This window comes from Populus euphratica, unplaced genomic scaffold, assembly GCF_000495115.2.
Source record: "Populus euphratica unplaced genomic scaffold, PopEup_1.0 scaffold8.1, whole genome shotgun sequence".
Classification (NCBI taxonomy): Eukaryota; Viridiplantae; Streptophyta; class Magnoliopsida; order Malpighiales; family Salicaceae; genus Populus; species Populus euphratica.
In genome coordinates this window covers 1384692-1409180 of record NW_011499855.1, presented here as the reverse complement: position 1 = coordinate 1409180, position 24489 = coordinate 1384692, and the positions used below count along the sequence as shown (strand labels likewise).

The following is a 24489-nucleotide window of genomic DNA, read 5'->3' as shown; positions in this document are numbered from 1 at the left end:
AGGGAAATGAACGTCCTTGGAGCCGGGAGCAGGCGTGCTTAATTCCGCAATGAGAGCTTTGTTTCTCCTGAGTTATGCCACACATCAGCAACAAACTTTCGACAAATCCAACTCTAGATTTTTAATCAAATGCTTTACTATTCCTTGCCAAAGCTAATTTGGGATGGCTTTAGAATATTTTTTAGTTTAACCACATAAAAGAAACACTTTATCTGACCTGAACAGATCTGAATTCTTGTAAATATCAGCAAAATCAACCTCCAAAGCCATCTCTTGTGATGAAGCAGTAACTTCCAACATCCATGTAGCTGGATTATAACCATCTTTAATTTTACTCACTCCTTCAATTCCCTTCACAGATAGAAAGGTCAAGGAATTAGTCAATAGTTAGTTTGAGCATAGGCTAGAAGAAGCTCACAACTGTTTGTGTTGTTTGATTATTGATCAAATCAAATTAACATACCTCAAAGTACTTAATTAGATGGGTAGAATGGTGACCTAATGGCCCCACATATATCTCTTCTCCTCCTCGCTTCATCAGGAATAGCTGCAATGCCGTGTAAACAATCCAGCTTATTATGGGGATACACTCATGACAAAGTTCTAGCCCAGATAGTTTTTAGCATTTTTATTACCTCATCAAAAGCTTCAAATATATCTATACTGGGCTGGTGGATGGTGCATACAACTGTTCTTCCTGTGTCCACAGTGTTTCTTACTGTTCTCATCACAATTGCAGCAGCTCTAGCATCTAACCCTGAAGTTGGCTCATCCATGAATATGATAGAGGGGTTTGCAACTAGCTCTACTGCAATGGTTAGCCGCTTGCGCTGCTCAGTGGACAAACCATTCACACCAGGCAACCCAACTAATGCATTGCTCAACGAATCCAACTCCACAAGCTCCATGACTTCCTCAATGAACATCTGAAACCAATTTTGGCAATGAAGTCAATCAGGTGTAGCTGAACCATTAGATGATACCTCTGGAAGCAGAGGAGTTAAATGGAAGCTTTCTAGCACAAACATTATGCAAGATCAACTTCAGCAGCACCGTTCTTAGCTAGAAAGAACATGACGTTGATCTTGATCTAAGGATAAATCATAAAATAGAAATGATAGTTGAACTAGGAAATGTAATCAAGTTGATTGAACTTGATTGGATGACAAGCAGACCAAAAGGAAATAAGCATTGGAAGGAGAAAAATTCACAGAACCCAAATCTGCAAACTGAATCCCAGATGCCTGAAGTAAATTTAAGAAAATGGGTACCTACCTTTCTGGTTTCAGAATCAACTTCATGGGGTAGACGAAGCCAGGCTGAGTAGAGTAAGGATTCGTAGACAGTAACATGTGGAGAGTGAATGTCATTTTGTTCACAGTATCCTGCAATTCTAGCAAAAGTTTCTTGCTTCTTTGGGTACCCAGAAATTTTGATGTCTCCCTCAATATATCCACCAGTTTTCCTACCTGCCAGCACATCCATCAAAGTCGTTTTTCCTGCACCGCTAACACCCATCAAAGCTGTAAGGACACCAGGCCTGAAAGCACCGCTCACACCCTTCAAAAGCACCAACCTATCCTCAACTACTCCTTGAATTTTCATTTCCTGAAATTTTCAATACAAGATGATCAGTTTGTTCATGCTCTGTAAATATCACATCAAACCAAGGTATGATCTTCTTTTAACTAAATTTTGATACCTGTGGCATGTCAACGGAGTAAATAACATCATCAAATGTGATGGAATGTGGTTCAAATGGAAGAACCATTCCTCTCTTCCTGTTATCGCTGGCCTCACCAATGGACGCAAAACCATTTCTATTAATTTCATCTCCATTCTCTGCTTGTAAATTGCAAACGTATTGGCAATTAGTATCTGATAGGCTAGGAAACGAAGGTTCCACAAAAGCGCTTCATCAATTGAGTTCTTTTACCTGTTTTGTTTTTGTGGCTACTTCCATGGTTTGATAACTGAACAGCTCCTCCTGTTTTGCCAACAGAACCTCCCCTTTCGGATTCTTCAAATATAAAAGCTTGAGGCTTCTCAAATGCTGCCAACATAAATTTGCAATATATAAATATAAGCTCCAACTTTCAAGAAGTATGAAGTTGAGCAGGTAATGACACTTGCCATTGAGGAAAGTGAGGGCCAAAACGAAGCCGATATTGAATAGTAGCATGAATCCTACTGTTGCCCCTACTCCTATCCAATACCAATTTGCTTCAGTGAAAAATTCGCGACTCTTCAAAACTTGGATTCCTAGTGGCTCTTTGGAGGTTCCAGGAATCTGTGATTTCAAAAAAAATTCAGATATCAGTTCATTATTGAGAGCCCAGGGTGCAAGTATATAAATGGCCAGTTCAAGAAACTTTACATGACTCCAACTATGTCCAAGGAACTCATTCACTACTATTGCGTTCTGCCCATACATCAATGGTGAAAGCCAGTAACCCCATATCCACCACTTTTTTATTTGCTCTGCGGCATTAAACAAAAATAATGGCTAAATAATTTCCTCCGGGTTGAGTAGCAAAATACAATCATTAAGTAGAACAGTATAATCACTATACCTCGAGACAAGATGAAGCCACCCAATGCAAAAAGTGTAAGTAGCGCAAAAGACCCAAAAGTGTTAGCAACAATCATGTTCCTTCCAGCTGCAGCAATAAATCGAAATAGTGCAGATGCCATCTGGTTGATTAGCAAAAGCAGAAAGTACTGCCTTAAAAGCCTGAAAAAAAAAATTGAAAGAAAATAAACACCACCTTGTTATAACAGCTGGATCAGAATGGATTCTTGTGCAAATTTACAAAAAAAAAGAAAAAAAAAAGAATTTTCGTTTACCTTTCAACATTTGGATCAAATCCAATTACATAATAGGTTAGGAACACCCATGCAGCAACTTCAACAAACGTGATGGGAATTTTCAGGATCCATGGAGGAATTGAATATGCCCATGGAGGAAAGAATAGGAGTTCCCTTTGCTTGTAAAACACAGGAAGCTTTGCGATGGTCATAGATAGCTCTGACATTCCATTAAACATGATCATGATCACAGTGAAGAACAAAGCACCAGCATAAATTCCTCCATCGGCAACCGTATCATGATGCATTTTGGTCCGAAAAAAGAGTGACATGGAAATCAATGCCACTATTGTCAGCTGATAGAAGATCAGTAAAAAGTGTCACATTGGATGCAAAATCTGAAAGTAAGAGAAACTTGGATGTTGTAACAACTATCGATAATTACCTGGCATATCTTGAAGATGTAGACAAATGAGTTCCTCTTCATGAGCAAGTATTCTCTGGAGAAGTTAGCTTTAAGCAGATCCATCTTTCCAGCTCCATATTTTTTGTTTACCAATGCAGCTGGATGGTTCTTAGTCTTGTCAAATGGTATTGAAAGCTCATCTGCGATCTTTCGTCCCCCATTGAATGACTGAAATGCCTCAGAAAATTCGTTGACCGTGACAAACCTGTAAGGCTGATCTTTAACTGCCCAATACTGCTCTTGATCTTTTTTTGATGTCACCTGCAATGAATTTATTCATTATTCCTGAAGATTGTGACACCTACATAGGGCTCTTTTTTTTGAGAATAGGAGATCCTATTGTCGTTGAGGTTCCATGTAAAAAAGCCTTGTTTATGCTTACTTCTTGAAGAAAGTCTGCCACGCCTTTTCTGTCGGGACACTTGAAGCCCATATGTTCAAAAAATCCAAGCACATTTTCACGAGGACCCTGGTACACAATTTGGCCATCTGACAGGAGAATGATGTCATCAAAGAGGTCATAAGTCTCTGGTGCTGGCTGGAGAAGTGAGATGACAGCAGTGCAATTGAGAACGTGAATAGTTTGCTTTAATGAGTTCACAATTTGGTAAGTTGTTGAGCTATCCAGGCCTGTAGAAATCTCATCCATAAGCAATGCCCTTGATGGTCCGACTAGCATTTCCCCTACGACATATCATTGGAGATTTTTGTACATTAAATGGAGAATGAAATGAAATGATAGTTCTTGATATGAAAATGGACTGACGGAGATGTTTACCGGTTGTAACACGCTTCCTTTGTCCTCCAGATATACCCCTTATCATTTCATCCCCTACCAAAGTGTCTGCGCAGACTTCCAATCCTAATATCTATAATTTCAGAGAGAGAGAGAAAGCATAAAAGGTTTAGATATTATGTTCACGGTTTCTGATGAAGACTTTCATGACATTTATGTAGAGTATATATTGATAAATAAAACCTTCAAGACGTAATCGGTGATGACATTGGCCTCTTGACCTTGTGTTGCTACTGCCTGTAATTCCAGAAAAATCAGAGAAGGAAAGTTACTTTCCAAATCATCGTAGCTTATTCTGGCAAGGTCAACTCTTCTGAGAGATGTCTAACAGGCAAATAGTAATGTCTTTCCTCACCTTCATGAAGACATCAACATCTGGATCAGGCTTGATGTTGGCTTCTTTCTCTCTTCTCGACAACTCTGCCAGCATCTCTGTGAATTGCAAGAAATTTTATTTAGCAATGCTTGGTTTATGAATAGATCACCAGACCGAATTGTGTTTCTGGTGGAATTTGCAACGAAAATTTAGTCCTTTATTCTAACCTTGTAGGTGGCCAACCCCTTGGCATCTGGCAGAGAATTCCAAAGTCTCCCTCACGGTCATTTCTCCTATATGGAGATCATGTTGACTGACATAGGCAGCTGTTCTTTGCGGTACAAATTCGTTCATCTCATGACCATTGTAAGTCACATGACCAGAAAACTGCACGAAAGAATCCAGCTTCTCAAATTAAAACTGAAAACCAAAAACTAAATCCTCAAGGAATATACAAATTTACAAGAATATATCCCCACCTTCAGACTAGGATCAAGCTTTCCAGCCAACGCCAACAACAGTGTGGTCTTCCCAGAATTCGGAGGACCCAAAAGCAAAGTCAATCTAAAACATGCAGGTGGCACAAAAATTAGGAATAGGCAATAGATTATTGAAATAACTCTTAAGCAAACAGAGCTTTACATCATGATTATCTTACCTTGATGGCTTGATGATTCCACTAACATCCTTAAGGATGGTGAGTGGCTTCTTTCTACTTCGAAGGACATGAAGAGCAATAAAAAAACCCTACAAAATTGATTGGCAAGAAAAACATGAACAAAGAAAAAGAGTAATATCTTATAATTCATATTTCAGCAATAATAACTGGTGTTCATTGATTGGAAATGTTGTTACCTCTATTATATTAAAAGTGAACTTAGCGAATGAAGGCAAAGCACTACTTCCTACGTAAGCTTCTGCTTCAATATTTAGATTCTCGTACCGAACTTCAATTGTTGGAAACTCAATTCCAACCCTGAAGCACCAATTATTACAGAAAACCAAAGAACTTCATCGTCCATAACAGCAAACAAGAAAGGAAAAGCAAAATATCATTTCTTTTTTAAAATCAATCCCTTGTCGAGTTATGCTATGAATGATCAGAAACTAACAAGTATCCATTAGGCAAATTATCATGTTTCAATGCAAGAACTTCTTTTCTTTTTGACATTCTCTCTATAAACCAAACAGAGTTAGCATACATAGGAATGGAGAAACAAAGGATAAGTTCTTACCTTTCAACACGGTTCTTGAGTTTCCACAAGAACTTCTCATTATCCTCGTCTGCAACTTTGACTAACCTCTCAAGCAACTGTTTTCTCTCTTGGACTCCAAGGTTTTCAATATCTACCTCACTAATGATACCTCTCGACGCACTCGTTAATATACCTTTCCTTAAACGATCATAGGTAGGTAGTTTCTCAAGCGCAGCCCATTTTAGAGCCTCTTCATCATCTTCTTCTCTTGAAGATCTTGAAAACACTTCCACAGTGCTGTTTCTCCATACCGACGAAACTCCTCTAGAACTACCTCTAAAACTATCACTACCTCTCGAAATATCAGCACTCTCCATTGATAACGGATCAGAATATTTAAACAACAACTAAAAACAAAACAAATCCTAGATTTTATTTCTTTTTTTTTCTTGGTTTGGGAACTTGTTTCAAGAAATCTTAACAAAAAGCTAAAACGAATCAGCCCAGATTGTGTTTTCTTCACCTTCAATGGGAAACAAAACCGATAGTGGAGTGACCATGAACAAATTAGTACGACATGTCAAGATATATATATAGTAGCAAAACTTGACTGTACGTACAGCACAGGCGGCTTTTTTGAAAAGAAATCTTAACGAACAATCAAAACCCAGCTTGTGTTTCCTTGAGCTTCAAGGGAACGAACCTGAAGCGTAGCACCGTGAAAAATTTACGACAAAATGTCAAGATATATTTAATTTTATAGGAGAAAACTGGGATAGAGAGAGAAAATAGTTCAAATTTCTTTGCTTCCCGTTATTTGAACAAGTTGACCAGAGTGTATTTTATTTATAATCTGTGGTAAAAATATTTTTCATTTCAAAAAGTCTAACCTAGAATTAACATAAACTGTTCCGCTGCTCACATATTAACATGTATTTTATTTTATTTTCATTTTCAATCGTTGAAAATTCAAATTTGTTTTTTTTTATATATATATATATAAAATTGTCGTGGTTTTTGAAAATCATCCCAAAATTAGAAATAGATTGGTGTTCATTTTTACAATCATTTATTTTTTATTGTATTATTAAATAAAAATAATTTATTATACTGTTAAATATAAAATAATTTCAATAAAAATATAATTATTACAAATTAAACTTCATGATTTATTTTTTATAAAATTATTATGATTTTTTTAACCAAAAAGAGAGCATATCAACATTGTGTTGGTGTTTGGCTTTTTGAATATCTATTTTTTATTATATTATTAAATAAAAAATAATTTCATAGATAATATAATTATTAAAAATTGAGCTTCATTATTTATTTTAATTTATTTTATGGGTTTACCGTGATCTCATAAAAAATCTTAATATTAAGTTGGTGCTCGGTTATGCAAATATCTATTTTTCATTATATAATCAAATCAAAATAGTTTTAGAAAAAATTATTAAATTCATTAGAGTTCATAAATCAAGTTGTGGGTTTGAGGGATTAACCTAAATTAACTCGAATTAATTTATTGTGATGTCGTTTTATTATTTTTTTAAAAAATATATCATCTTGAGATGCTTTTTAAAATTAAACTATATTTTTATTAGATATTCAAGTTTTTTAAACTTTTCAAGTAAACCGGGTTATACTAGAGCAACTTCTATACATTTTATCTTGAAGCTCAAACTAAGTAAAAAGTATGATGGGGAGGTTTCAAATTTAACCCGCTAAGTTGAGCTTAATGAAACCATTAAAGAATTTCCCTGGATATTAATTTTCTACATGTAAAGTTTTTTTGGTCTCGCCACATCATGGGGAATTATCTAGTCCTTTTCTGCACTGACTTGAAGTAATGAACTTTTAAAAACAAAATATATCAATTAATTTCATGAATTGCAAAAGTATAGTTTATAAATTATTTTAACTTAATATACTTTTATAATGTCTTTTAAAAAGTCTAGTACATTACTATACAATCTTTATAGTTATTTTTTAATATTAATATTAATTATTAATTATTTTTCATTCAAAATTAAAAAAACCTAATCAGTTTTGGAAAAATAATATAGACATAAACTCAAAATAAAACAATGTAGTGGTCTTTTTGCCGTTGAAACAAAAAAATATTGAATTGACTATTAAAGATATTAATATCTTTTTACAAAATGTATTAGTCATTAATAAATTGATTAGGAAAAATAAGTGTGTTTTCTCATTTTAATAATATAGTGAAACAATCAAAATTGAAAAAGATTTTAAAATGGCATCCAAGGGATTTTTCATATCTTCACAATGTTTATTTTTTTTGTTATTATCAAATTAGTTGGGGAGCATTTTGATATTTGACTAAATATAAATAAAAATAAATATAAAAATATAATAAAACGATAAAAGTATTCTTAAAGCAACAAAAAAATGGCTTAAAGAGGTTTTTTTATATTTTTCACAATTATTATTTTCTTGTTATTATCAGATCGATTGAGAGGCAATTTGATAATTATATAAATATAAAAAATACAAAAATAAAATAACTAAAATTTGCATAGCATGAGATAGGATGTAAAAGGCATTTGTGCTCTTCGAACATGGCATGTAGCATCACCTAACGACCAAAAACTCATTTCTGACTTGTCAATGAAAGCATCGCTATGTCCTCTCTTTTTTTAGGGTGGCATTTGTGGTCAACGGTGGTATGATTTGTTATTGTTAACACTTTTTTGCACCCTTCTTTTCTCTTTTCTCTTTTTTTAAAATTTATGCTAGCCATACAAAATTTCAAACTTGTCCTATAATTTATGAGAATTTTCACTTTGATTCTTATTTTTTTTATTTATAATTTTTAGTCTTGTTTCTATAGTAAAACTTTGATTTGTTTTTTCAATTTAATAATTCAATTTCAATTTGTGTTTTTTTTTCAGTTTGGTTCTTATTATTTTGATTTTTTTTGTTAAATTTCCTTTTCTTTTTAATTTCACCTTACAATCAAAATTTTGTTTGTATTTTTTTATTTTAGTTTTGATCCTCATTTTTTTGATATTTTTTTGGGCCATTTTGTTAAATTCTTTTTTCTTTTTAATTTCACCCTTCATTCAAAGATAAAATTTATTTTGTATTTCAACTTTGATTTTCATTCTTTTAATTGATTTTTTTTCTAATCCTTTTATATAATTCAAATTATTTTTTTAATTTTATCCTCCAATATTTGATTAATTGAGAATTAAGTTTCATGGTTTTTTTAAATAAAGTGCTTACAGTTTAATAATCCAGATTATAAAATTGAATTTAAAAAAAAATAGGTTTTTTTATTCTCTTTATTTTCTTTTCTATTTGGTTATTTCAATCTCATAATTTAGATTATGAGTTTGGCGGGATAACATAGGTTGACTCAACTCTAATTATTAGGATTGCAAGTTTGTCATGCCGACTCAAATTGATTTGACCTAATTTTTTTAGGTTTTGTTTTCACCAATCTTCATCCTTATGTATTTAATGGGTTAGAAATTGAGCTACATCATTTATTTATAATTAGAAACATATTTGTTTTTTAGGTTATTATGAACACTTTTTTTTATTTGGTTCATTTGTTAATATAAAACCAGTTTATTTAACCCAATCAAGTTTATAACCGGAGTTGCAAACAAAAAAAAAGGCTTCCAACATAGCATAGGTCACAATTAATAATATTTAATTTGAGTGAAGATAGATGGATTTTAGTAGACACTTTAAAATGATAATAGTTTCTTTTACTCGAATAAATCTAATAATTACTATTGTTATTATCATTGTAATAATACTATTATTTAATAATAAAAAGGCTTTGTAATATCACTTAAATATAAATAACTTAAGATTATTACAATAAAAACAATAAAATTATTATAAATAAATGAGTGGACAAATTTAAGTTGGCAATAAAAAAAAATACTGTTAAAAAACACGTCCATAATAGATCTTTTTTTCTTAAGTTAAATTTTTTTTAAATAAAAGGGGAAAGGAAAGGAGGTAAAAGAATGGAAATTGTTTTTTTTTCTTTTTCAGAAGGGATGGGAATGGAGTTTAAGAAATTTAGGGGAGAAAGGGTATATATTTTTTTTTTTGTTATTTAAACCAAAATAAAATAAAATAGAAATATTTTATTACTATCAAATGCCCTTAATTTGAAAGTAATAATTAAAAAAGATGCTTTTATGAGGTTGAAATTCTAATTTTAAGAAATTTCGATCAATTCCCCTCCAATTGGAGAGACCAAAAACTATGGACCCTCAAAGAAGATTTATCCCATTTTCATCGCAAAAATATCCAAAGCCACCCGTATGATATATTAATATGAGAAATGAACCCTATATATGTTATTAAAAGCATTGGTCAAACTTTAAACAATTTTTTCAAGATTATATCATTTTTAACAGTTGAACTAAATTATAAGCTGAATATAGATGATGATGAAGTCGTTGAAGAACTTAATCATTTTTTTCCCAAAATAATCCTAGTGTCAAAGGCCAAATAAGCGCTACTTAAATGAAAATTGCTGGCGCCCCAATATTCTAGTGAACGACCCGATTAAGAATAAGTCTTGAAATGAGAAGTCTTGAAAGCCAATCATATACTATATTGAGAATATATTGGTAATTGGGGACTAATTTGAGTGGTTTTGAATTTAATCCGTTGCATTTTCACCTCGTGGGAAATTAAAAGCAGGAAGGGAGCCAATTGACTATTGACTTCTCGTCTTCTACAACTTAAAAATGAAGACTTTCTTTCTCTCTTTTATAGTTTTGTGGCATGCAACTCAATCTTTTGTTGAAGTTGAACCAACTCGATATGCATAGACAGAAAAGACTTCGAACTTGCTGTAACTTAATATAATATTTCCAAGTGTTGAAACCCTTACAAAATGATTGACCCGATAATTGGCTTGGCTGCCACTCTTGAAATGTCCTAAATCTGAAAGTGAATTTCAAGATTCTTGTCTGAAAAACGAAGGGAGAGATTGGTTGAAGAACGTCTGAAGTTGCTTTGTCTCCAAGTTTCATAGCCAAATTAACCTTAATTTCTCACACATGGCAATTTTAATAGTTTATATAATAATGCTGGCATGAAAAGGTTTTGCCCACTAGGGTTTCCACAGTTTAGAACCACAGAGACATACCACTATTCGTGTGAGATCATCCATGATGCTATTTGGACTGTGTGAGATCATTCGTGATGCCACGCAATTAAAACCTATATCTACTCAAGTTCATGAAACGCATGTTAGAAATTACCCACATGCAAGTGTTAACATCAACTAATAAAAACGTGTGAGATATTTACATGTGACTTTTCTTTTCAACTAGATTCACGGGTTATTTCAGGGAAAAGGAAAATGTAATTATGATTATTTTTTAAGGTATTTTTAACTTGAAAATATATTAAAATAATATATTTTTTATTTTTTAAAAATTATTTTTATCAGTATATTAAAATAATTTAAAAGAAAAATAAATAAATAATTAATACTTTTTAAATACAAAAATAAATAGAATCTTGATAATTTTATATAAAAATATGAAGAGAGTGTTAAAAAATATAATGACAGAAGCATCAACATCATGTGTGAGATCATGCATGATGCGATGCAAAATTGACTTCGTCCTTTTCAATGTACCTTAAAACTTACATCCACACGATCTATAAAAGTAGGTGTCAAAAATTAGCATGGCAAAAGTATCCTGACGTTTTTTTCAATGAAAAATGTCAGGGTTGTTATCTGTCTCCGTCATTGTTTTTTTTTTTTTTAAATATTAATTTCTTTTATTTCTCTCGCAACCATTTGCTCCACTGCACAATATTGTTTATATTCATAAAAAATGGTAGTTCTCTTAATGTGTCCTTGGTGTAGATCAATATTTTTCCATAGATTTCGCTCTTCTCCTCTTTATGATCATGTTGAAATATATGTTTTTGGTATAGTTAATGTTGTTTTCTTAATATACATGTATGTATATATATAGAAGTATCAAGAACTCGTTTAATAATATAATTTTTTGGTTTAAAATAAAAAAATTTGAATTATATAAAAATCTAACTGAATTATGAGTTTAAATTTTATTATTTATTATTAAAAAAATTAAAAATTCGAGCACAATACCTAATAATTTAAATGAGTGAGAATGAAGGACAACAATATTCTCGATCGTTTTTATATTTATTTAGAAATTTTGATATTGTATAATTATTCTAGGTTTTATTATCTTGGAATATTAGAATTTATTATTTAGTGGTTAAACTAGGATTTTATTTTTCTTATTGAATTAAGACTTATTAGGTTTTTCTATTTTATTTGGTTTGGTGTGTGTGTTTATATATATATATAGACATTAATTTATTAATTTGTATAAATCATTGGATTGTTGAATAAAATAAACACTATTTTTATCATATAGAAATATTATAATTTATTTTTTAGAACTTAGATTAGAATTTTAGTTTTAATTGTTCTCTGTCACAGTTGACGCAAGCATTGAAGAGGTTCAAGGAAAATGTTGATAATATTGACTTTGTAAATCCTTCTTAATTTGATATTGTAATCGAGAAGATTATCTTATTATTTGATTTGAAATAACTAAGAAAGCAAACACTTACAGGTCGGGGAACTGTAAATCCTGAGAAGAGGTCCATAACCAGAGAAATGCGACGGATGCTATGGCGGCGATATGGTGATTCGGAGTCAACCCGACGGAAGTATAATGACGTGAAGTGCATGAAGAATAGATACAAAAAGAACTTAGCAGTAACCAATCCAAATCCAATCACTGCATGAACAAGAACACCGCAGGCCGCCGCTTGATAAGAAATACGAGCTCCAACAAAATGGAAGCTTCGTAAAGAAACTTGAAAAGAAAATTGGTTTCCACTATGGCATTAATAATAGTTTTGTATAAAAGATTTGGGAATTGTTATTTGTTTTTTTTTACCACTTCTCAAGTTCCAGTTTCTTATGAATTTTTTTTCTTCAAAGTTTTTTTTATATGTTTTTATTGTTTTGATATGCTATTGAGAATAAATTTTAAAAATAAAAAAATATTATTTTAATATATTTAAAAGAAAAAACAGATAAAAACAAACACAATTACCCATAAATGACTCGCATGAGTGGGTGGTTGCCAGGTCACCATTATCTCCGTCCTTTTTTGCGATGTTGAAATTAATACCTGCGCCCTTATGATGTTGAAACACCACCACCCCCCCAATTATACATATATAATGAATTTTCTACGGTCCCCCCCCCCCCCCCCCCCCCCCCCAGTTAGTTATACATATATAATCAATTTTCTACGCAACCTATGGCTAAAACATGGATGCTAATGTGAGAACATAATCATACTAGTCAATCTCATTGTTGAAATCACTTGCTGAAATACAATTTCAATGATGATACTTCAAATATATTCATTGAAACGTTGTTTTCAAAAAATTATTTTTTAAATTTTATTTTATTTATTTATTATTAAAAAAAGTTAATTAATGAAACATACTTTCTAGAAAAAAAAATTAGTTTAGTTTTCATAAAAGTATTTTATTTTTATTTTGTATAAAAAATACTTTCTAGAAGTTATAAAAAAATTTAGAAATATTATATTATTTGCTGATTATATCAAATTTGATCTTCAAACATTTGATTGCTATATATTTTTTTTTGAATATTTTTTTTTTTATTTTTTTTTTTTTTTATATTTTTTTGCAATATTACTATTATTATTTTTATATTAACTTTGATATTTATTTTTATGATTTTTATTTCTCTTCTTCTTTTCTTAATTAATTTTTTTATTTATCAGATTTGGTCCTTATTTTTTTTATTATTTATTTATTATTGAAATAATTTATGAAATTATAATTTTTATTTTAATATCATCATATTTTAACTTTTTTATTATTTTAATTATTATTTATTTTATTTAAAATAATTTATAAAATTAGATTATTTTTTTCAATTTTATCTTTTTTTCAACTTTTTTATCTTTAAGAACTAATCCTCACTCTTTTTTTTCATCATTATTTTAATAAACTTAAAAAAAATAAATTATTAATAAATTATTTTTCAACTCACTTGTACGATATAACCAAATACTAGAAAGTATTTTTTAAATTATTTTTCATAATATTACCAAACATCAGAAAATAATGTATTTTTCAGAAATTTATTTTTTTAAAAAAAAATTATTTTCTAGCAAATAAATAGATTCTATTTTATTATTATAAGATCATGATTTCACGAATTGGTTAGGCTTTTTATAACCATGTTTGGCCACTAATCTCTTCCTCCATAGTTAATTCTTCCGCAAAAGTATTGCTTGGTGTATATGAAGGAGTTCAGCCTTGCAGCTGGCCAAAACTTGCAAAACACCACCACAAACACATCAAAGTAAAAACTCTGGCTACCAGCCAAAGCGACCGGCACACTAAGCAAAGGAGAGAGTATTTTCGTGATTTATTAATGACTGAAAGCCAGCATTCCACAAGCTTGTCCAGCGGAGCGCTCTTATCACTTGCAGCAGCAGCAGCAGATTTTTGTTGGCTGTGCATGGGGACTCGGGCTAGCGGTTCAGGGAGAAATTATACTGGATGGAGCGCTCTTATCACTTGCAGCAGCAGCACATTTTTGGTGGCTGTGCATGGAGACTTGGGCTAGCGGTTCAGAGAGAAATTATACTGGACTCTCTAGAACTAAAAGACCTTGAGAAGTTAAACCTCGGATCCAATCATCAAGCTAGCTCTCGTGTCACATACAGTAATTTTGCAGACGCTGAAATCAAATGGAATAGCTATTTCAAAGTAACATTTCAGAGCATGGGATTTTGATCAGGCCACTATATAACCGAACAAACTTGAAGAGTTTTTGAAGTAAGAGAGGAAAATGACAGTTTTATTAAACATGCCTTCACCATTGTATGCATTTCTTTTCTTTGTTTTAGTAAAGGATACTGGCCAGCAAGCAATAGTGTATCGATAGTTATAGATATAGTAAAGCTGATGCATATCAACCAAAGTGGGCTGATACTGATCTAAGATACTAACAACCAGATGATGTTCTATGATGGTTTAAAATGCAAAGTTTATACCCAGAGAAAAGAACATCAGAAGCAACGAACATTTAGAAACACATGGAAGATGGAACAATCCTTACAGAAAGGAGAGCCGCGTGGGCTGTTTGTTAAATAGATCCATTGCACAGGGTGATGATTCCAAGGAAAATCAGTAACAATCTCTAAACCTAACAAATAACAATAGCATAAAACTAAACAGCAACCCCTGGTTGTGCAATCAACTTGCCCAAGAATCAGAGAATCCAAGATTAGAAAAAGAAATTATCAGTCAGAAGAAAAGTGAGCAAAACCCCGCTCAAGATCACACAAACACATATGCAAGGCTAGTTCAAGTACAGTCCTCAGTTTACATCCAATAAACACCTGGCGTGTAAAAAGATTTATTGCAAGCCTGCAAATATTACAAGTCTCAGTTCTACCAAGCATCGACAAAGGCTTTGAGGAAAAACGGAAGAAAAGAAAAGAACATGGTACTTAGCAACGTGATTGCTTACACACATATACAATCCCACTAACAAATTTCTCACAGCAGTAACTAAAATGAAAACTATAATACTCAATCAAATTGAAGAGAGCAAAGCCAAGAGCTCCAGAAAACTAGCCTTTGCAAACTAAACATCCATGACGCAGAAAAAATTTATTCTGCTTATCAGTAGGAATAAATCTACATGGGGGAATAATTTTCCTCAGGGATGGCCTTGAAAACACCATTCTTGGTATGATATCAACTTTCACATTATCACACCACTTCAAATTTATCTCCCTCAATCTCATACAGCTTTGCACTACTCCACTTACCCCTTTTACCGTCACATTCAGGCAACCTTCCAGGTCCAACTGCAACAATCCATGGCATCTCTTTGCAATCATCATCAATGCTTCATCATCCAGTACTGGTCCTTCTGCTTGCACAACCTCCAGCTTAGGAAGTTCAAAGTCTATATCCAGACACTTTATCCCTGAACAATGATTCATCTCCAAAAGTCTTATTTCACCACAACTCCTTAAAACTTCTTTAATCCCTTCTTCTGTAATAGCAGGACAATAGCTGATCTTGAGCTCTTGCAAATTGGGACAACAAAATGCAATCTTTTTGATGCATTCATCACTCAAACTCTCATTCCTGGCCAAGTTTAGAGACATGACACAGGGGTTGATTCCAAAATCCACTAGAAACTCTTCCACCCCTAAATTTGTTCTCTCCATTTTGACATCTTTCAACAAGGAACATTTACTTACAAGCATAAAGAAGGTCAAACTCGTCAGCTTAGAACATAAACTAAGGTTTATAAAGGTCAGCTTCCGAAGAAACTCACACAAATCAATCATGGACTCATCGGTCAAAAAATTTGCTCCTTCAAGATCCAAGTATTCAAGAAACTGATACTTATACAACAAATAAGAAACTCCAACAAATGTGAAATCATAGCAATGACAGATAGTCAGTTTCTTTAGTGGAAGACAAGCGTCTGCAATCGAAGAAAGCAATTCATCGGAGATAAAAGAATGTGAGAGGTTAACTTCACATAAATTTTTCGCAAACACAAATGATTCTTGAAAATACAGTTCAATAGAAGGGATTCCAATTCCATCCACCGAAATATAATTCAAATTAATGCATCTACGCATAACCGAACCAATTCCATTCTGGGTTATAAAATCACACTCACGAATCACTATTTCCCTTAACAACAAACAATTCTCCGATAAAAACTGAAGTGATTTATCAGAAATGAATTGGTTACCAGAAAGATCAATCTTAAGCAAACTCTTGAGCTTCATTGACAAGTGAATGATCCCTTCATCAGTTACAATCCCTGAAAAACGCTGCAGATCCAAGGACCCAATTGGATCAAATCGTGAATTATATTGCGGAAAGCTAATATTAAGATCTTCAAGCAATGGAAACGAATTCCCAATTTCAAAAAGATGAGTATCTTGTAAACAATTCATTTCCGAGCAACTCAATTTCCTCAAATTTCTCATTCTCAGCCCCAACTCCCTCAAACCCATCAAGGGAAAGTGGTCTTGGCTAGAGAGAGTAAGGGATTCAAGGTCCAACCCTGAATTGGAGATTTGATGGAGAAGGAAATTGAGGTCTCCATCGAACTCGCGGATTTCAATTCCTTTGAGATTTGGGAATCTTTGGAAAAGATTTGGAAGGAAAGGGAATGTTTGGGAGGAGATTATTAAGGAACGACGGAGGTGATTGGTGATTGAGAGGAATTGGGTGGAGACTAGAGAGAGGGATTCGAAGTGACGGTGGTGGTCAAGGAAATTGAAAATCAATTCCCAGCATTCTGGTGGTAATTCAGTGGATCGATCTCTCATTTTCCTTGTGTTGATTTGAGAGTTGGAAATTGGGATGAGAGAAGAAGAAAACGAGAGATAGTGACTTGAAAGGAAAGTTGCTGGAGGAGAGAATCAGTGAGCTTCCCTCTTCAGAAGATATAATTGAGCTTCAAGAACGATTAACCCTTTTCTTTTTTTTCAAATTCGAAAAGGTCCTTCAGCCCTCCGCTCCTTTTCTTTCTCTCTCTTTTTAATTAAAAGCATTTTGTATTTTAAACACCTTAACACTTTCTTTTTATGTTTTAAAAAACTCTATTTTAAATTCTATTTTTATATAGTTATTTTACTTTGCATGATAAGTCAGATATTTACAAACTCAATAAAAAATAAAAATATTATAAGTTTGCTATTATAATTATTTTAACATTCAAAATATTTTTATAAATAAAATATTATTAATTGACACCATTCTTTTCCTCCCTCTTTTTTTTTTTAAAAAAAAAATCTACAACCTACCCTTTTATATTCATTGTTTTTAGCCTTGTAATTTTTTCCTTTAGTTTATGGGTGTTTAAAGTTTTTTTAAATTTTTTTATTTAAAATTATATCAAAATATTTTTTTTATTTTTAAAGATAATTTATGATAGCAACGTACCAAAATAATTTAAAAATATTTAAAAATTTTTTTATTTTTAAAGATAATTTATGATATCAACATACCAAAATAATTTAAAAATAATATTTTATAAAAAAATAATTTAAAAAATACAATTTGTTCCCAAATAGCTCCTTCATGGATGTAATTACCATTTATTTTTACAGTACGAATTACTTTAATATATATTTTCAAGATATTTAAATTGATATTTTTTTAATAATTTTAATATGCTGATATAAAAAATAAAAAAATATTTTAATATATTTTTACAAATATATATTTAAAAAAAAAACACCATTTTTTTAATAATTTTAATATGCTGATATAAAAAATATTTTAATATATTTTTGCAAATATATATTAAAAAAAAAACACTTTGTATGAAGATATCACGTAGACAATTGCTGGAATGCTAAAATTTCATCAGGCTACCAAGCATGCTCACTTTTGTAGAAAATGCCATCGGCAATCTCTTTGTTAACGAATCAATAAACGTATACAGTTAATCAGGAAGATACGACCTCCGCTACTGCGAGCGCTAGAAAACCAAGCAAATATTGCAGCACAAGCAACAACATGCTCCTGCTTCAGCAATTCATTGGAAATCCTTCTTTTTAAACACATAATTCCCAGTGACCGCCACCCTCCGCCGCAGTACCACCTTTAATTCGCTGACACCACCGGTGAGCACCATCTACACAATCAATTGCACCCAAAACCACAAACCCAAGCAACAGGGTGGTCTGGAGTTTCTTTTTTCACGATGGAGTTGGGAAAAGAGATACCCTTTTTGTTGTTCTGTCAGCTACACATACCAGCACTACTTTCATCAGCATCTTAATCAACACCAGCACCACCATTTTTTTCGTTTGTAATTATAACAGCAATTGCGATTTAAAATTTTTATTTTTAAAAAATTATTTTTAAAATCAACACATTAAAACAATTAAAAAATATAAAAAAATAATTAATACAATTTTAACCATGTTTCCAAATAGATTTTTTCTTCCTGGTGGGAGAAATCTTGTGCTTTTAGCACATAAAATCTAAAATATTAGTGAAATAATACACTACAAATCTTTACCGAGAAATAACATAATTGTTATTGATCACTGTTTTAAAAATGTATTATGTAAAAAGTCATGATTAAAAAACATGATATTAAATAATTAGTATGTTTTGAAACCATAATAATTATTAAAATACTAGCGAAAAAATTAAATTTTGCAACATGTTGGGGTTATCATGTTTTATCTTTTTAAAATTGTATTATTCTGGCATTATTTTTAATTTATGATGCTGATTTTTTAAAAAAAAAATGCGTCATGCCATCTCCAATAAATTAAATCAAAGCCCTGAGATTAAGTACTGAAATTAATAAATTGGGTATCTTAATTTTAAATTAGGGTTCGTAGTTTAATATAAACACAAGAAGTAATCTGCTAAAATGGTATAAACGCTGGGATTGCTGCGAGGGTTTGTTTTATCTATTTCATTTCAATTGGTCAATGAAGAGTATTTTTATCGTAGATCAGGTTACCTGTTAAACAAAACTATGTATCTTCTCATCGGTAGATTTTCAATGATGCACGTCATGTCTTGAAGATATTGTGTCTTAGATTTTATTTTAAAAAAATACAAATTCGGATTCAATCCCTATGTTTTTTATTCATAGAATAACCCTTTGACTTCTTACCACCTCAACCCCATTGACTTAATTAAGCTTATTTATTTATTTTAGAATGATTTGCCAAGTTAATAAAACAGTATTGTTTGAAAGTGAACAGACAATAGAATGACTTTTTTTTTTTTTATTAATATGAATATCCAGACTAGTTTATATGTATTATAATTAATTTTATAGATGTTAAAATTAATAATTATATAAATTGAAAAACTAATTTCATAAATTTTGAAATTAACAAGGTATATTTTTAACGATAATTATATAAAAACGACCATTTTTTTATTTTACTGGGAGGGGGTCTCGATGGGAATTCAAAACCGATGATAAATAAACAGTATTAAAAAATCAGAACTTTCTGGACTGATGTCACGAGCCTTGTCATGGTCGTCTGTAGTTATAGCTGGCTCGGATTTGCTTTCAGGCCACAAATTAATTTGTTTGTGAATATAAAAAAATAATTAATACAATTTTAATCATGTTTCCAAACAGATTTTTTCTTGGTGGGAGAAATCTTGTGCTTTTAGCACATAAAATCTAAAATATTAGTGAAATAATACACAACAAATCTTTACCGAGAAATAACATAATTGTCATTGATCACTGTTTTAAAAATGTATTATGTAAAAAGTCATGATTAAAAAACATGATATTAAATAATTGTTATGTTTTGAAACCATAATAATTATTAAGATACTAGCAAAAAAATTAAATTTTGTGACATGATGGGATTATCATGTTTTATATTTTTAAAATTGTATTATTCTGTCATTATTTTTAATTTATGATGCTGATTTTTTAAAAAAAAAATGCGTCATGCCATCTCCAATAAATTAAATCAAAGCCCTGAGATTAAGTACTGAAATTAATAAATTGGGTATCTTAATTTTAAATTAGGGTTCGTAGTTTAATATAAACACAAGAAGTAATCTGCTAAAATGGTATAAACGCTGGGATTGCTGCGAGGGTTTGTTTTATCTATTTCATTTCAATTGGTCAATGAAGAGTATTTTTATCGTAGATCAGGTTACCTGTTAAACAAAACTATGTATCTTCTCATCGGTAGATTTTCAATGATGCACGTCATGTCTTGAAGATATTGTGTCTTAGATTTTATTTAAAAAAAATACAAATGTCGGATTCAATCCCTATGTTTTTTTTTCATAGAATAACCCTTCGACTTCTTACCACCTCAACCCCATTTACTTAATTAAGCTTATTTATTTATTTCAGAATGATTTGCCAGGTTAATAAAACAGTCGATTATTTTTTTAGATTAATATGGGTGTCCAGATTAGCTTACACGTATCACGACTAATCCCATAAATTCTGAAGTTAACGACCATATAAGCCTCCAGTTACTATCATATAAATAACTAAAAACTCAAATTTAAGACTAAAAAAGAACAAACTCCTTAATTTTAATTCCTTATCATGGTCATTGTCTAGATAATTTACAACGATCATTTTTTATTTTATTGGGAGGGAGTCTCGATGGGAATTCAAAACCGATGATAAATAAACAGTATTGAAAAATCAGAACTTTTTGGACTGATGTCACGAGCCTTGCCATGGTCGTCTGTCGTTATAGCTGGCTCGGATTTGCTTTCAGGGCACAAATTAATTTGTTTGTAGAAAATTCCGAATTCTAATATTACCTCTCCTGATAATAACAATAATAATAATAATAATAATTAAAAATAATGCAATCATGGACGTGGAAGTGCAGATTCTTAATAACATGTGATCTCATTGATTTTTTTCAAACACTCGATGACTCGAATTTAGAAGACAAACTTTCTCTAATTTTTCGTCATCAGTACTAACTATTTTCTGCTTATTTATTTTTTTTACATATCAATTCTAGTATAAAGAAAAAAAAGAAGCACTCAGCTCTTCAGTGGAAGAGCATTTGGCGGTTGCAGATGCTGAACTGGGTGGAGATTTTATGCAGCATCTGGTGCTGGCGGCACGTAATTAGAAAATGGCAGTGGCTACTGTGGATTATCTGGTATTTCAGGCACTAAAGGTGGTGGGAAATAAAGGTCAGGTGCAATTGGGGTGGTTGATTCTATAGGTGGAGTGAATGTAAATGGCTCTTTTGGTGGCAGTAAAGGAAATTGTGGAGGCTGATCGTCAGGTACTGGGGGGGAAAACATAGGGACTAAAGGAGTTGGTGTAAACACATCAGTTGGTGGTGATCCTATAAGTGGTAGAAATGGTGGCAAGTCTTCTTCGGGTGGTGGTGGTGTTAGTATTGGTAGAAAGGGTGCTGGTGTCACCTCATCAGCGGGTGGCGAATCTTGCTCTGGTGGTGGATTAAATGAGGGCAATGGTGGTGGTAGTGCAAATTCATCCGGTGGCAAATTTGGTTGATCGGTGCTTGGTGGGAAAAATATTGGGATTAATGGTGGTGATGGTGTAAACTCATCATCTGGTGATGGCATATCTGGTGCTGTTGGTGGGTCAAATATTGGAACTAATGGCGGTGCTGGTGTAAACCCATCATCTGGTGGGACGTCTGGCTCTGTTGGTGGATCAAATATAGGGACTAGTGGTGGCGGAGGTGTGAATTCAGGTGGAGGTAATAGCCATGGATTTAATGGTGATGGTGTCACTTCGGGTGGTGGTGGTGGTGAAGGGACTAGTGGAGGTGGTGGGAATACTAATGGTGCTGGAGAAGGAGCCAGTGGTGGTGGTGGAGAAGGAGCCAGTGGTGGTGGGGGTGGTGGTGAAGAAGGTGGTGACACTGGTGGAGGTGGAGATGGGGGTGGCGGTGAAGAAGGTGGCGACACTGGTGGAGGTGGAGATGGTGGTGGCGGTGGAGAAGGTGGTGACACTGGTGGCGGTGAAGAAGGTGGTGGGGACTCAACAAAGGGTGGCGGGTATGGGACTGCGGGAGGTGGTGATGGTACTACTGGAGGTTGCACTGTTGGTGGTGCAGACGGGACAAGGGGGAGTGGAGGAGGAGAAGGCACTTGAGGAGGCAATGGTGGAGCTCTCCTCCTAGGAGGGGAGGGTCTTGGTGAGGGCTGAAATGGATTGTTTGGTGAGGGGGAAGTTGGGAAAGGCCATTGGCCACAGGTTCCAAATAGGTACTGAAATAATGGGTCACAGTTGGATGATCCCCTTGATCTTCTTCCACCACTTCTGCTCCGTCTACTACCACCTCTGCGACTTCTGCCACTGCTTCCACTACTGCTTCTCTTCTCTTCTCTATCTTTGCCTTTAGTAATTTCTTGGTGTTTGAGGCGAGGTATGGCTTCCGAGAGCGATTGGGTTATCAAAAGAAGTGCTAAAACAATCAGAATCACTCTATTTACTTTCATTTTTGCTGCTTTCACCTCATTTTGCTTTTCTCATTCCTCTCTGTCCGCCTGAAAATGGTTTACCAGTGTGTGTGTGTGTAAAGACACTGTGAAATGTGGGTCGAGGAGGAGCTTGAATGAGGTAGCATCAATGCTCGTTCTGCCTTGCGCAATTTATTAATCTCAACCTAGTTTTGATCCCTCTTAATCATTACTAGCCTGATTCGTCTCAGTGGACTATAAATATGCCATGCCCTGTTGATGATAACGCCACCAGTCTTGGGCCGAAAAACGCAGTATCAACTTGTTCGAGGCTTAATTAAATGTCACGGAATCCATTAATGTGCAAGAGAGAGCTAGTTTTGCGAGTTCCAATAGAAATGGATAGGGGCAAGGCCTTGCAGAGTCCAGGCTCTGGACAATGGATAATTGAGAGGTGGGTGAAATGGGATGCTCTTTGGTGTAATAACACCTCCATTATGCTATTTTAGTTATTTATTTTAAAATAGGGTTAAGGTTGATTTTTAAAATATTTTTTATGATAAAATATATTACAATAATTTGTTTTATAAAAAAATATTTTAACATTAACACACCAAAATAACTCAAAATATATATAAAAAAATTATTTTTAAAAAGATATTTTTAATAAAAAAATAATTTTTAAAAAGCATGATTCACTACGTTCTCAAACACCTTCTAAAAAGATAAATAGATAAAATAATATTTTAAATAAATATAATATTTTTTATTGTATACGGTTAGGTACTCTAATGCAAAAAAAAATTATTTAAAAAACTAATTATATTATAATGGAATAAATAAATATTTTATTTTTTTAATGATTTGGATGTTCTTTTTCCCTATATAGCTATATTTAATTGGTTTATTATTTTGTTGGTTGTATATTATTAGTTTTGATTTTTTTTAAGAAATATGTGCAAATAATATTTGTGAGAATTTAACTTCCACTTTTAAGTGGATTAAAGATGGGTTTATATGATAGCTTTAGCTTTTAAAACAAATTACTTAAATTAGGTTTTTTGTAATATAAAAAGAGCAATTTATTGTTTGGTGTGGCCTGTGAATTTTTTCCTCGAACCTCCATTTGATGGGAGAGTGTGCAAACGAATTATATAACTCGCATGGTAAGCATTCACCTGACATTATTCATATGAATAGTAAAAAAAATTGGATCATGTCCGACCCAATAAAAAAAATTTTATTGAAATTATACTTTACTCAAAAAACTAGTATTTAATATTATTTAATAACATTGTATAAATTAGAATAATATTGTATGATGACATAGCATTTATAAAATTTGATCGCAATTCTAATTTTATTTTTGATGATATTTTACTTGATTTTATTGAACGCTCAAAAAACCATAAAAACTATAATCCTTATCATATAAATTCCATACATGATGAAATTATAAATAAGTTAATTGAATAATAAAAATTATTAGATATAAAATATTATTTATTTAATGATGTAATAATAATAATTAAATTTATGATATTTAAATTAAAAATTATCAATACCAATATATATCTTGTTTAGTTATTTTATAATTTTAATTTGAAAAATATTTTTAATTAAATATTTATTATTATTTTTTATTTAACCTTAATATCAACAACAGTTTTAATTAAATATATATAAATATAAAATTAACTTTAATTAAAAATAATTTTTATCAAATAATTTTTTCAAACTTTAAATAGGAGAATTGAATTTTGTATTTGGCCCGCCAAGTTAGGATCTATATATTTCTCAGAAAGCACTCTTTTTACAAGAAGTGAACACTTCTCTTTCTTGAAGTGAATAATTCACTTGATAATATTCACTTTAAAAAGAAACAGTGTTTACTTCA

At 31.9% G+C, this 24489-nt stretch overlaps 3 protein-coding genes across 3 annotated transcripts in view; 1 reads left to right on the top strand and 2 right to left on the bottom strand.

Moving 5' to 3' along the window:
- The window catches only part of LOC105122951 (pleiotropic drug resistance protein 1-like), a 7578-nt gene extending 1297 nt beyond the window's left edge, over positions 1–6281 (bottom strand). The window contains exons 1-21 of the mRNA XM_011022353.1: positions 5622–6281; positions 5242–5362; positions 5045–5133; positions 4866–4950; positions 4614–4773; positions 4426–4502; positions 4254–4307; positions 4053–4143; positions 3657–3958; positions 3254–3535; positions 2848–3164; positions 2574–2734; positions 2378–2481; positions 2134–2290; positions 1937–2053; positions 1703–1842; positions 1276–1608; positions 636–926; positions 464–547; positions 218–351; positions 11–67 (exon numbers count right to left, since the gene is read on the bottom strand). Coding sequence (XP_011020655.1) covers positions 11–67; positions 218–351; positions 464–547; positions 636–926; positions 1276–1608; positions 1703–1842; positions 1937–2053; positions 2134–2290; positions 2378–2481; positions 2574–2734; positions 2848–3164; positions 3254–3535; positions 3657–3958; positions 4053–4143; positions 4254–4307; positions 4426–4502; positions 4614–4773; positions 4866–4950; positions 5045–5133; positions 5242–5362; positions 5622–5959 — 3494 coding nt within the window. The 5' untranslated portion in view covers positions 5960–6281. The remainder of the gene's footprint in view (positions 1–10; positions 68–217; positions 352–463; positions 548–635; positions 927–1275; positions 1609–1702; positions 1843–1936; positions 2054–2133; positions 2291–2377; positions 2482–2573; positions 2735–2847; positions 3165–3253; positions 3536–3656; positions 3959–4052; positions 4144–4253; positions 4308–4425; positions 4503–4613; positions 4774–4865; positions 4951–5044; positions 5134–5241; positions 5363–5621) is intronic.
- An 8652-nt stretch (positions 6282–14933) lies between these two features.
- LOC105122950 (RNI-like superfamily protein) lies at positions 14934–17204 on the bottom strand. Its single transcript, XM_011022352.1, has one exon. It carries the CDS (start codon positions 16997–16999, stop codon positions 15266–15268), a length of 1734 nt encoding a protein of 577 aa, XP_011020654.1. The 5' UTR covers positions 17000–17204; the 3' UTR covers positions 14934–15265.
- A 4082-nt stretch (positions 17205–21286) lies between these two features.
- On the top strand, positions 21287–22284 carry LOC105123164 (glycine-rich cell wall structural protein 1.8-like). Its single transcript, XM_011022675.1, has 3 exons — positions 21287–21347; positions 21443–21673; positions 21851–22284. The coding sequence occupies exons 1-3, from the start codon at positions 21287–21289 to the stop codon at positions 22282–22284; spliced, it is 726 nt and encodes a 241-aa protein (XP_011020977.1).
- Positions 22285–24489: the final 2205 nt, after the last annotated feature.

Bases quoted from the DNA above. Each gene is read 5' to 3' on its own strand.
- LOC105122950 (XM_011022352.1), bottom strand. From the start codon at position 16,999: ATGAGAGATCGATCCACTGAATTACCACCAGAATGCTGGGAATTGATT.
- LOC105123164 (XM_011022675.1), top strand. From the start codon at position 21,287: ATGGCAGTGGCTACTGTGGATTATCTGGTATTTCAGGCACTAAAGGTG. The intron at 21,348-21,442 runs GTCAGGTGCAAT...GCTGATCGTCAG, and splicing joins AAAGGTGGTGGGAAATAAAG to GTACTGGGGGGGAAAACATA. The intron at 21,674-21,850 runs GTTGATCGGTGC...GATCAAATATAG, and splicing joins TTCATCCGGTGGCAAATTTG to GGACTAGTGGTGGCGGAGGT.